This window comes from Patagioenas fasciata, chromosome 19 (genome assembly GCF_037038585.1).
Source record: "Patagioenas fasciata isolate bPatFas1 chromosome 19, bPatFas1.hap1, whole genome shotgun sequence".
Lineage (NCBI taxonomy): Eukaryota > Metazoa > Chordata > Aves > Columbiformes > Columbidae > Patagioenas > Patagioenas fasciata.
This window is the reverse complement of record NC_092538.1, coordinates 3,447,725-3,460,479: the sequence shown is the minus strand read 5'-3', so window position 1 is coordinate 3,460,479 and position 12,755 is coordinate 3,447,725. Positions and strand designations below refer to the sequence as shown.

The following is a 12,755-nucleotide window of genomic DNA, read 5'->3' as shown; positions in this document are numbered from 1 at the left end:
GACATGTGGCAGTGCCAGGGGTGGGTCATGGTTGGACTCAATCTTGAAATGATTCTATCATTATTGAATCAGGGTTATATCATCTACACTTTATGGATGACACAAGTACAACACAAGTGGCACCTGTTTACAGCAGAACTCCACCAAAACTCTCTTGCCAGCTCTCCGGTTTCATCTCCGTGTGTGTGGCCGCATCATGCCCTGCACACACCAGTGTCCCTCTGTCACCTCTGCTCACCCACGGACTGGGTGCACGGAAAGGTCAACTTAATTCAGAAATTAATTGCAAAGATAGTAAAACAAGCTCCTTATAGTTACCTTCATAAGTGATTTCACATACCATGTATGACATCTTCCCATATGTTAATTCCCTTCCAAGGCATCTCAGATGCCCAGGTCCCAGCTTCGCATCGTGCGCTGAGCTACAGCCGAGGGCAGGACTGGCTCCAGCGCTGCCTTTTCACTCATTTCTTGCTGTTTCTGTTGGCTGCAGCATCTTAGAAGTGCCCGAGCATCCACACCCACGGGGAGATGCTGATTTGTTGGCTACAAATAGGAAGACAACACTAATCCTTCTCAATTCAGCACAACTGAAAAGTCATCAGTCTTTCTGTGATGTTTTTCCAGCAGGTTCCCTTTATTAGATTTTTCCCCAGGGGCTGTGCCAAAGGCTGTGCTGGGATTGAGCCCGATTGCTTTTCAGAAAGTGCCATTCTGTGGCCAAGTGTGAAATCCTTGCTGCTTCCTGTTCTAAAACTGAAGTCAGCAAAGCCACCTCAGACACCATAATCCCTGTAGCACACCACGGATGTGCTGCAGTGAGGCAAATACCCAACCTCTCAGCCTTGCTCATCCCCAGATCTACAACAGTCCTGCTCCCACACCTTCACGGTTCTACATGGACCCTTAGTTTTAATTACCCGTTCATTTTTTTCTTTGAGGGACAACTATCATTATTTTTCACTGTGAGGCCTGACTTAATCACAGGGTTTGGAAGTTGAAGATGACGCTCAAATAAATGAATCAAAAATCACCACCACTCTACTGTAAGGAGAGTTTCCCAGAGTGAAACTGCTGCTTACAGCACCCCCTCATCCACATCGTTATAACAAACATGTCAGACAAAATCAGACCCAGGACTGCCCTGTGTGCTGCACCACTAGTTACCGGCCTCCACGTAGACTTTGCGACACTGATCACCACCCCCTAGGCTCGGTCCACACTTCTTCAGCTTATAAACTCTAATCAATCCACCCAATCTCCAATAAGATTTATTATTATCATTGAGACACCTTGGAGACATGTCGAGCTTTATTAGTGTCTGTATTACCAGCAGGTCTAGCAGGATAAATCCAGGACAGGACTCAGTCCACTCACTGCCTTGGGAAATAGCTGAATACACCAAGAATATCTCTTCAGTAAAAAACATACAGGGGAGACGTCTTTTATACTTAGAAACTACAGGGGTCGTGGCAGCTGGACGCCAGAACCGTCAGATAACGGTTGGTTGTTGGACTGAGGGATCAGCTCAGATAAATGTATTAAAGCCCAGCTCAGGAGCGGGTATCTTCCCCTCCCCAGTGAAAGAGTCCACAGGCAGGCCTTTCGCTTTCCGTAGCCAGGCTTTCCTGCGCGCTCGCTCCCGTTCTTCCGTGAGCTGCTGCTCTGCCTTACACTGAGCTGCAACAGCTGCCTCGCACCGCTCCTTCCATTTTTCCGTCAGAAGCCTGAACCCACCGTTAGGCTGGGAAGGGTCTGCAGCACTCGTGCAAAAAGAGATTTTTCTCCTGGAAACCTCTTTGTTTCCCGTTTGTGCAATGGTCGCATGCGTTGGTTTGGTCCTCTCAGCAGCAGCTGTAACGGGATCAACAACCTGAACCCCATCTCCAGGGGGAGGAATGACTTCCCCAGGAGCTTTCTTTTCCTTCAGCAACCCAGAGCAAGTCTTGAGCCGCACAACAGAGGGAGCAGGGATGGAGGACTTCACAGTGGGGCCATGCAAAGAGTTTTTCAGCTTGAGCTGCAGCATTTTGGTTTCAAAGGGCACAGAGATTACCCTTGGGGTCAGAGAATCACTGTGCAATTTGGCACGTTGGAGCTGGGCTGCCTGATCGTTTTTGCGTTGCAGGGAGGGTTTGTGTATTTGTACCTTTTCAGGGTGGTGTTGCTCACTTTCACAGACTTCCCTGACTTCTGCGTGGCGATGAACGGGGTACCTGAGGGCGGCTGCCTTGCGGGCATTCTGCAGCGTGTTGAGCGTTAAGAGGAACTTGTCAACGGACATGGGACCACTTTCACCTCTTCTCTTTCCAAATTGCCAAGTGGATTCTGCCTTGTCAAGATGCGCAGGTACATTGATAGAAGTGCCATGTTGGAGTCTGCTACCTGTTCCCAAAAATACAACACAGCAGGAGTCAAAAATAGTTTTTCTGATCATCATTACACTCCTATTTGTTTCCTGTTTCTACAAACTGTGCGTCCCTTACCAAGTAGAGCCACATCAGTGAGGTCAACACCTGGTCGCCTTCAAAGCATGAAAACTTTCTCAGTTTCCCTGCAATACACAGTTTGACTGTGGAGCTGGAAGATCTGTGATACGTCCTGCATTAAATAACTGCTGATTAGAAAAAATCACTGTGTTACGATTTAAAAGGTGCCTGCTCCTGTCCAATTGCATTTCCCACGGATGGCAGATCCCAAACGCAGGTGTCCTGTGGCTTTCTGGAGTATTTTCTAATAAATCAGAACTGAACCAGCAGCCTGTTTCCCTGCACACCAGCTGTAATAATGTGAATAATACTGATTTCTCTGTTACTGAGCTGGAAAAACGACAGTGCCTGTCTGTATGGGGATATAGCAGAAGATTTGGTGAGGAGCTTAGTTAAATGTAAATACGCTCAAGTGACTTGCACCTGTCTGTAAAAAAGCACACACATCACACTCATTGTTTTACTGACCTTGTGTGCTTGACGAGCAGAACCTCTGTGTTAGATACCATAGGCCTGTGAGAAACTCCAGGCACCTCATCACTATGGCTGAGATTCCTGCTCTGTTGTGAGAAAGAGCAGGAGGCTGCGCCTGCCTGAAGCCTCGAAGCACAGGTGAGCTCAGCAGCTCAGAGCTCCCAGCAGGGCTGAACTGACCAGCGCCTGCGTCCCTGCCGGTGTCACCTCTGCTGGGAGCTCCCGTGAGGCTTCGGAGATCCCCCGGTAGAGAGGGAACTAAAATGAAGCTCGCTCTTTGCAGCACACCCGTGCCCTCTGGCTCTTCTTGCGACGCCTGCGGATGTGCACACACTGTCTTGGCAAATGTCTCGAATTTATACCAAACCTTTCTAAAAAGGCACAAAAGTTTTACAAAAGCCTACAAGTGACGGAACCATTGAAACCAACAGCACACCTCCCAGACCGCACTTTTGAAAAGCACAGAGTCTGTATATTGATTAAGACGAAGGCAGCCGTATACTTGCAATTATTTCAAATTCATTTTAGGAAACGCCAGCGTGTTGCAGAGGCCGTTTGTAATATTTTGAGGTGTTCCCCAGCCTTTCAGTGACCGGCAGCGGACCCAGGTTGAAAACAGGAGCCGCCAGCACCTTCTGGTTCCAGAGCCAGGCGGCGCATCCGGTCGTGGTACAGCCTTCGCCAGCAGGGAACCGCGGTTCTGCTCCAAGTCGCCTGCTGCTGGTTGGTCTTCCCCGCCACCTCTCGGGCAGCATCCAAGGTGTAGTCCCAGCTGACGTCCTCAAACTGGAACACCAGCACTACGGCTGGAGAATTTATCACCATCCTGAAGGAGGGAAGGAAAAGCTGTGAAAGCACCAATACCATTAACCCAGGGCTTAGTGCCTGCAGACACTTCAACAGCTCTGAGATGACCCGCACTTGTTTAAGGGAGCAGGAACAATTAACCCCATCGGTGGTGCTGCACATTGTAACCCAACCTCTGTGTGAGCTCTGTGGGGCTCTTTTCATTCAGCTCTATAATAAATTTAGTTGTAAGATGATTAGGATGAAAACTTGCAGCAGTAGAGTGAGCTAGATCAGTGCAATGCCAAAAGAAACTGGAAACACCATATTATGAGGGACATTTAATGTAAATTGGAGGGGTGGAGCGGGCCTGGCTGGGATGGAGTTTTCTTCATAGCAGCCCATATTTTGCTGTGGTTCAGAGCTGTGACCAAAACACCAGCATTTTAGCCATTGCTTATGCAGAAGCTGGGAACCACCTTCACTTCAGAGGTGCAGATGTGAGGACACCTGGGAGAACTTTCCACTGCTGGCTTTTACAAAGAGGCAGTAAGGCAGGGAACAGGTAGAGGCTTTGTCAGGCCTTGGCTCGAGTCCCCAACCTGCTAAGAAATTTGGGTGCTCAATTCAACTTTACAGTTGGTCCATAGAATCTTTTAAGCTGGAAAAAACCATTAAGATCATGAAGTCGACCATAAACTCGGCACTGCCGAGTCCACCGCTGAGCCACGGCCTGAGGTGCCACATCTTTAAAATACCTTCGGGGATGGGGACTCCACCGCTTGCCCGGGCAGCCAGTTCCTCTGTGTGTCTTAAGTTGGATAGAAACGGGAAATTGTCAATTGCTGGATGGAGTAAGCAAATCTATTTTTAGCCACTGCTAACAAAACCAAGTTATTAAAGCAGTCAACAAGCAGTAGAGCCCTTTACAGCTTATTTGTGAGAAGGAAAAATGCTTAATTCCTTCAATTACCAAGTTATCTACCTAGTTTAGTTCAGAGACGACAGCTGCCCTCACCAACCTGTTTTCTGACACATGGACAGAAGAGATGGGGCTCCCACTGGTATCGGCCGTCAGCACTTTCAGGCAGGTCCCAGTCAGGTAGTTAAATATACGGATGTTCCCGTCAGCGCAGCCGCTGATGACCCGGAGATAGAGGAGCTGCAGAGACACGACTTCCCTGGAAACACAACACGCAGCGCTGGGACATCCACCGTGCTTTCCCGAGGAGACGCGATCAGCTCCCTCTTTTGTCCTGGAGGAGATGCAGAGCTCTGCCTCCATCAACAGCCTGAATAAAGAAGCTCATGGAGATATTTCAAAGGCCTGGTAGCGAAGTCCTTCATAATCCCTCCCTGCCCAAACCAACCAACCCAGCGCATCCTCAGAGCAGCCACTGTGGCTGTGGCCATCTGCCGTGTTTTGAATTGCATTTTTATGTCCAGGAAAGTAAAAGAAAATAATCTGATGGTACAGTTGTAATGAGTATTAGAAAATAACATAGTACACAGTTGGCAGGGTTCAGCATATAACTTGGCCACCTCTGACATAGACCGTGTCTTCTCTTGACCAGGTAGCATGACACCCTCTTGCATACAGGTTATGATCCTTGGATTATTAGACTATGCCCTGCCATCCCTGCTCCTGAACAAGTGGTTGCAATATTTGCATTTGAGGTTGTTATAGGTCTTAACTGACAAACACTGGTTATGATCACATAGTGCCTGACACTTTTAAAGATGAAGACTGTTGAATGTGGGGATATTTCAGATACTAAGCTTGATAATTGAGGCATTCTGTGTTTCTATAAGGAAGATGTTTTCTTTACAGACTTAGTAGATTGCTGAATACAACTCGAAACGCATCCGATTCCTACTTTGGGTGGTGGAAAGCTATGAGGCATCTGCTCAGCTTTCCCAACATGCTCCATCCCAGGGCGCTCCCATCGGTGCTGCCTGTGACAAGGTGCCACTGGTCAAAGGACAAGCACTTCACTGGGCCTTGGTGCTCCTCTAATGTCTGCAAAGTAAAAGAAATAGGTGTAACCCTCAGTAATCTAGATGTAAATACGCCAAGGTATCTTATGGCATTCCCAATACCAGCCTCATGTACTATATTGTAGTTTTATCAGGTATTATTCTAATGTACCAATATACTCTGTGGATAACTGTTGGGTTTATAGTCACCAGAAATATTTCGGGCTCGCTGCTGATAAAGAGCTGCTGGTGTGGAATTAACATTAATTTTCCATCTTTATTTATGTGCTCAATAGATGTCACCACACCAAGACCTTTATCATCCATTGAATACTCACCCAGGAGAGAAGAGACCCAATGGCCCTGACTGTAATGAAAGGGACAATCGCAAATGTAGCTCAGCTGGAGCTGGGAAATCCTGCATCTGAGATGCTCTCAATTTGCAGCTAGATTGCTCTCAATTTGCAGACAGAAAGAGCTTCACTCCTCTCAAATGTGGACTAACACTGATTCTGGACACCTGCTAAGGTAATTAGCAGTCTCCAGCCTCGACCTTTAAAATGCAGAGCAGCCATCCAGCTGCTTCAGCTGCATCAACTGTTACCAGTTGTGAAGGTTTCATATTTTAGGCTGACAGGTGAGACCCAACCCCAAGAGCTGTTGGTCAGACCCCAACCTCTTCCCAGGGTCTGAATGTTCCTGCAGGAGCAGAGGTGAACGTTTCTACAGGAATGAAGGGGTCAGGCACAGCACATCAAACCCTGCATTAAAATTGACAGTTGTTTGCAAACAAGTTTTATATTATTTGCTTACAAATAAATCTGTGGTTTCTTTTACCAGTTTAGGCTGCCTTTGGTTTGGGGCTTTTTTTTTTCTTCAGAAAATTTTCGGCAAGAACCAAAGGCTGTGATAAACTAGCACAGATTTTTAAACATTTAGCACAAAACGATCCACCTAAGAAGAAACTCACTTTGATCAGAGCGCCCGTATCCGCAGCCCAGACTCTGACCAGCCCTCGCTCGCACCCGCTGACAACGCGGGCACCGTCGGTTCTGACCACCCAGACAGCGCTGCTGTGCTGCAGGGTCTGGAGACATCGCCCACTCCTCAGATTCCACACTGTTGGGAGCAAGGGGGAGAAAGGTCACAAATTAATAGTAAAGAAACTTCTGGCAAAGCTGCAAGCTGATACCGTTTTCCCCGAGAGGTGGTGTGGCCTTAGAGCCACAAAACCTTTAAAAGTGAATAAAAGCAGAAGTAACGAGAATTTATGCAGTGACACAGAGACCTTGCATGTGCACGTGGCCACAGCTTCGGCTGCTCTGGAATCGAAATGGGATGCTAAACTCCACCCTCCAATTGATGCCCTTGCTCTATTCAGACGCTGCCCGTGTCACCCGTCACACCTCCAGCACTCTGCCCATCGCTACTCCCGGCCTTTGTCTGGAAGCTCCTGGTCTCACCTTTTACCATCCCATCCCTGGCTCCCGACACGAGCTGCTCTTCGTGTAAATCCAAGCAGGTGACTGTCCCACGGTGACCATCGAAGACTTTCACACAAGCACCACTGTAGATATTCCAGCACCTACAAAGGACCAACCAAAACAGGAATACAGCGATTAACTTAATTGATGGCTTATTCATTTTATTATTTCCTACTTAACAGGCCCAGCGTTTCTCCTCTACACACTAGGCTAAAGCCAGGAGTCATTCCACTAAGGTGTCAGAGTATTTGGAATGATCAAGTCAGGATTAGTAGTAATTTTTTACCAATATCATTTGTTCTACCTGCAGACTACCTGGAAACACATGTCTAGATTCCACCTTAGGCACAGCTACCTCCAATTAACCTTAAAATGTAGAGCTTTGCAGATAAAATTGTTTCTTTAGTGGCTGGTGTCAATGTGATTCCTGTTGGCCTCGGAGAACACCAGCACCTGTTCAGACAAACATTTTGGAGCAGGGAAGAGCAGGGGGGTCAGAGCCTGAGTCACTGTAAACTCTTTCCCTTTTTAAGTGCTGCCTTTCATGAATTTCTGGTATTGCTGTGCCAGAGCCAGACAGCCTGCTGTTCAGCTTTTACCCCTCCTTGTGATACTCTTGAGATGTAGAGATAAATAACACGGAAGAGCTGAGCATCTCCTTGTCTGAGGGGGCAGTGTCTGCAAAGGAGCAGCTGTGCAGCGGGTACCAGGCTGTTAAACCTGCTCAGCCAAACTGTCACAGATAAACCCAGCCTTGCTGAACTCAGTGCTGACCTTAGCAAGGCCAGAATCTCACAGCAAGTGCCTTTGGGAAACATCTGGTGTTTTGAGGCACTTTAGGAAGACCTGTGCGTCACCAGGTGAAACCGGAAAAGAGAAGCTGTCCTATGTGAGTGGGGGTTGTTTCCTTATCTACTGTCCTTTCCTCGTTACTATAACGAAAGTGAGGGAAGGAAGATTCCGAAGATGGGCTGGAAGGACTAAAGATGAATGTTTTCCTGGATATTCCAAGAGGCTGGTAATCCCGTGGCACGGTCCCTGTGCTGCTCACCTGATGCTGAGATCAAAGCCTGTGCTGAGGACCAAGCCTTTGTTCTCATCGAGGAGCAGAGCTTTGCTCCCAGCACTACCAGAGAGCAGAGGCGGCACTTCTTTCGTCCCCGGCATGCCAAGGAACCGCACTTTTCGGCTTGCAGAGACAACGGCTACCAGGTCACCACCACTGTAGTGGATTATTCTGCTCTGGTCTGATCTGGATAAGAAACAGCGACTGAGATGAGCTTTAGCCAGGTGACAAGGTACAACATGTCTAAGGTTGTGACAGGGATTTCTCTGATGCTTAATGGTCTTCACTGAGCAACCTGACACACAACACACTTAAATGGGTGAATCCTTTGCAGGGCACCACAGCCAAGGTCCCTAATTCTGCATATTTAAGGTTGTATCTGGAGAATAAGCTCAATAGGTGCTGGAGTGAGTTGAGAGAAGGGAACGGAGCTGGTGAGGGGCTGGAGCACAAGTGCGATGGGAGCGGCTGAGGGACCTGGGGGGTTCAGCTGGAGAACAGGAGCTGAGGGGAGACCTTCTGATCTCTGAACTGCCTGAAAGGAGCTTGGAGCCAGGGGGGTCGGGCTCTGCTCCCCAGGAACAAGCGCCAGGAGCAGAGGAAACGGCCTCAAGTTGCACCAGGGGAGGTTGAGGTTGGATGTGGGGAACAATTTCTTCCCCAAAGGGCTGTGGGGCATTGAAACAGGCTGCCCAGGGCAGTGCTGGAGTCACCATCCCTGGAGGGCTGGACAGACGGACATGAGGTTCTCAGGAACATGGGGCAGTGCTAGGGGTGGGTTAATGTTTGGACTCCATGATCTTGAGGGTCTTTTCCAATCAACACAATTCTGTAATTCTAAAACAGGGAGAGTGCTCTGTATCCTTTTGTGATACACTGGGGATCACCAACCCTTAAGCCTTCAAAAATTCCCCTGCTATCTTTATTAAAAACTGGATTTGACACTGAGGATTTTTCAACACTGATGCTGAGGGACTCTCCCCTCCAGCCACACATTCCCACAGAAGGACCACAGGGAACAGAACGGGTTTGCAGAAGCTGCAGTTGGGCCCTACAGGGTTAGTGCAGAGAGCAGCCAGGCAATCTACTCACTGGTCCATGAGGACACGAACACTGTAGGAGCCACAGAAGACATTTCTCTCTTCTAGTTGGATTGTGTCGGTTTTCAGATCGCGATAGGCTTCCTGCAGATTGTCTTTCTCCTCCCGTCTTTCTCCTCTCTGTCCAAAGAGAAACAGGGAAAAGTAACTCATGGAGGGAGGAAGGTAGCATTATTCCACAGTATTAAACATCAAGGCTTGGTCCCTACTATAGTGATGAGACCAGAGACAGAATGTGTTGGTAAGGAACACCCAGAGTGCAGGAGCTTCCTGCTTGGTGCAGAAACAAGGGTTGTTCCTTGGCAAAAATGCAAGGCCTGACATCTGCACCCTTGATTTCTGGGGAAAATGCTGTGCCCTCGGGATGCTGCCCGACCCTGCTCGCAGCCCTGGCCCCAAGGCTACGCCTGCGAGATGCAGTAGGACAAGGCAGGATTTAGGGATGCAGGCTCCTGCTCGTGACAGAAGGTGCTGAGCAAGCTCTGGTCCTTAGGAGTTGCTCACGATGGTACAAACCAGAAGAGCAAAGCAACTCCAAATTCACTGTCACATCTTCCAAGATGTGTCCTCCTTCTTCCTCAAATGCTGAAATGCAGGATCCATGGAAGGCAAACACCTTTCAACATACCTGCGGTTTACTTTCGCAGTCATGGCCTTCAATGACATCCCCCTCTTCGTTTAACACTGGAACTGCCACATCGACTCTTTTGGCATAGGTTGGAACTGCTCTTCTGGGGCACAACCCCTGGAATGAACCGGCAGAGGCACCACAGTCACCGCAGAGCCCGAGCACACAGAGGACGCTGCTCACGGGTGGTGCTCCAGCATCTCCATGGGACGCTGAAGCCACACGCAAATCTGAACTGCACACACTGGTTGACTGTTCCTTAAGAGACCTGACTTGCATTTACCACCTTGTTGCTATATGACTTGACTTGTTGTGAAAAATCATTGCCCTTTCTTTTTTTCCTCCAAAATCCAGTCTTGAGCTTCTAAGAGCCTCCAAAACTTTTCCATTTCAACAGAAAAAAGTTGGAAAGTGCATCTCATCTCTGGTGAGCGCTCACTTGGTTCAGAATCCAAACCCGCTGAGATGAGAGGCTCTCAAAACATCTTCAGCAATATCTAAGTTTCATATGTAATGCGCAAAGCCTGACATGAAACAGCCTTTAAATGCTGGCCCAGAGCTGAGATTTCAATGCTCTCTTCACAAATCAAAGCACACAAAGATCTCCTACTTTCTCTCTTTGGGGATTTACCTTTACACTTAGCTTGCTCTATGGCAAGTCTGTCCTAAGCAGGACAGGCATTTCCTAGCAGTTCTGCTTTACTGTGTCCCAACCACCAGCTGTGACTTCTCACAAAGTCATCTCATCTTTCCATCTTCCTTGGTGGAGCAAATAAAGCTCAGGGAGCTGTTGCAGGTCTGCCAAATTGTCACCAGCTCCTGGAAATACAGCATTTGCATTCCTGACCAAACCCTGTTTTCTTTGTTACAAGAGTGTTTTGATCCATTTTTAGAGTCGCAGGCTCCCTGAAGGTCAGTAAAGGCTCTTACGTTGTGCTTACTGGTGATAGTATGAACATCTAACCTGGCTTAACTCTGCAGATGGAAGAACAGGACAAAGGTGGGAGGTGGCCTCTAGTAAAAGCATTTCCATCTAAGGGTTTGGGCAGTAGCAGAAAAACCCTCTTTTTAAAGCACATCATCATGGCAGAAGCCCAGACATCATACCTGCAAATATAGGATACTCTCCTGGATTGTTTTTTGACATTCACGTTCCTTATTGACTTCTTCAACCAGATGAGCCCAGAATCTATTCACAGACGCACATGCTTCGAGGGATTTCTCATCCAAAAGTCCTGAGGAATTAAAAGGACAGAATGCTCAACCAAGATCCACACTACAGGCCATCCATGGCCCTCGGGGGAAACCACACTTGGAAAAACGAGGGCAGCTTTACCAAAGATGTACAGGGACAGGTGAGATGGCAGGCAGCTAATTAAGTTCTTGCACCCAAAGACATTAGAGGGTGACCGGTGGGCGGCAGGACCCACAGCCTCATCTCGACCAGTTAAGGGGCACAGCAGGCGAGTTCTCCTCTGCATCAGGACCCTCCCGGGGTAGGCACTTGATGCCGTGGGGCCAGCAGCTCACTGCTGGTGGGTGACCACCTAGGAAACAGAGGAAATGACAGTTTTGTAAGCACTTGAGCTTCAGTGCCTATTAATGATGCTGTTGCTAGCAGTGCACCGCAAGAGCTGGTTGATTTTCCTTAAACCCTTCACTATTGTACTGTTGAAAGGAAAACACTGGACACTCAGTGTCTTGCAGGACAATTCAAGCCAGCAAGGCTGGGGGGCAGAGGTGTGTGGGATGACAACTCTTCCCACCCCCCTTTGTCCCGAGGAGCAGGCAGGGGCTCCCGAACAGCCCGGAATCCCAGTTCTAGTCTGCAAACAAAAGCTCCCTCCCCAGAGGAGGGAGGGCTGTGTGCTGCTCCTCCCCACCGCCGGCCCTGCAGGGAGGGGCTCTGCTGACAGCCACCCAGGCTGCTGACAGGCGACATCTTCCTGCCTGGGCACAGTTGCTTGCAGTTTGTGTTAAATTCAGCCACTTTAAGTCTCAGCTGGGAGAAATCAAGAGGATTTTCGCAGCTCAGGGGAATCCAGCACAAGCCCCAGCAAAGCAGCATTTGCTTTTCCTACACCCTTAACCCTCAAAAACACTACAGGGAAAACCAGCACGGCATCAGCACCCAGAACACCGAACCGCGCCGGCCTGGTTGCCCTCGGTGCGAGGTTTCGGTCCCCTCCAAGCAGCACATGAAGCATCAAGCGGTGCCCCCAGGCCCAGGTTCAGACAAACCCCTTTTGTCCCCGGGTCCCACCGGCGCCCACCGGCCCCGGGCCCGCTCACCCGCCCCGATGCCCCCGCCGCGTCCCGTTGCCAGGAGGCAACCGCTTAACGGAAACCTCCGAGCGCCGCCCGTGTTCTGCCGACAGCCGCGCCCGCCCGCCAGCGCCCGGCGTTCCGTGCCGAGCACGGGAACCCGCGGCGGGGCAGGGGGCACAGAGCCCCCGGAGCACAAGGCAGCTGGAAAGTGAAGCAGAGGGGCTGTAAAAAGACCTCAGGGAAGTGGGAGACAAGAGAGAGATAAAACAGCCAAACACCACACACACTCCAAAACAACAACCAACAAACCACACTTCCTTAGCCATCTAATGATTCAAAAATGCATGTAGATTAAGATTAAAGACCTGTTCATCTATCATTTGGAAGAAGGTAGGGGGATTAATTAGATTATTAGAAAAAACCTTTTGAAAAGAAGATCAAGTTCTGCAGAACAGCCTGCAAAGGCCAGGATGAACTCGTACC

The 12,755-nt window shown here is 49.1% G+C and overlaps 1 protein-coding gene across 1 annotated transcript; it reads right to left on the bottom strand.

Annotated features, from left to right (window-relative positions):
- Positions 1-1,509: 1,509 nt before the first annotated feature.
- Positions 1,510-11,546, bottom strand: LOC136110231 (F-box/WD repeat-containing protein 10-like). The gene is made up of 11 exons (XM_071817151.1): positions 11,341-11,546; positions 11,112-11,239; positions 10,005-10,121; positions 9,369-9,496; positions 8,262-8,462; positions 7,190-7,311; positions 6,697-6,845; positions 5,627-5,769; positions 4,772-4,930; positions 3,557-3,789; positions 1,510-2,385 (listed from the first exon to the last, which is right to left on the bottom strand). Exons 1-11 carry the CDS (start codon positions 11,483-11,485, stop codon positions 1,529-1,531), a joined length of 2,382 nt encoding a protein of 793 aa, XP_071673252.1. The 5' UTR covers positions 11,486-11,546; the 3' UTR covers positions 1,510-1,528.
- Between the last annotated feature and the right edge of the window lie 1,209 nt (positions 11,547-12,755).

Coding starts and splice junctions, on each gene's coding strand:
- LOC136110231 (XM_071817151.1), bottom strand. CDS start 11,485: ATGCAGAGGAGAACTCGCCTGCTGTGCCCCTTAACTGGTCGAGATGAG. Junction 11,240..11,340: donor CCTGTCCCTGTACATCTTTG/GTAAAGCTGCCC, acceptor TTAATTCCTCAG/GACTTTTGGATGAGAAATCC. Junction 10,122..11,111: donor AGAGTATCCTATATTTGCAG/GTATGATGTCTG, acceptor GGTTCATTCCAG/GGGTTGTGCCCCAGAAGAGC.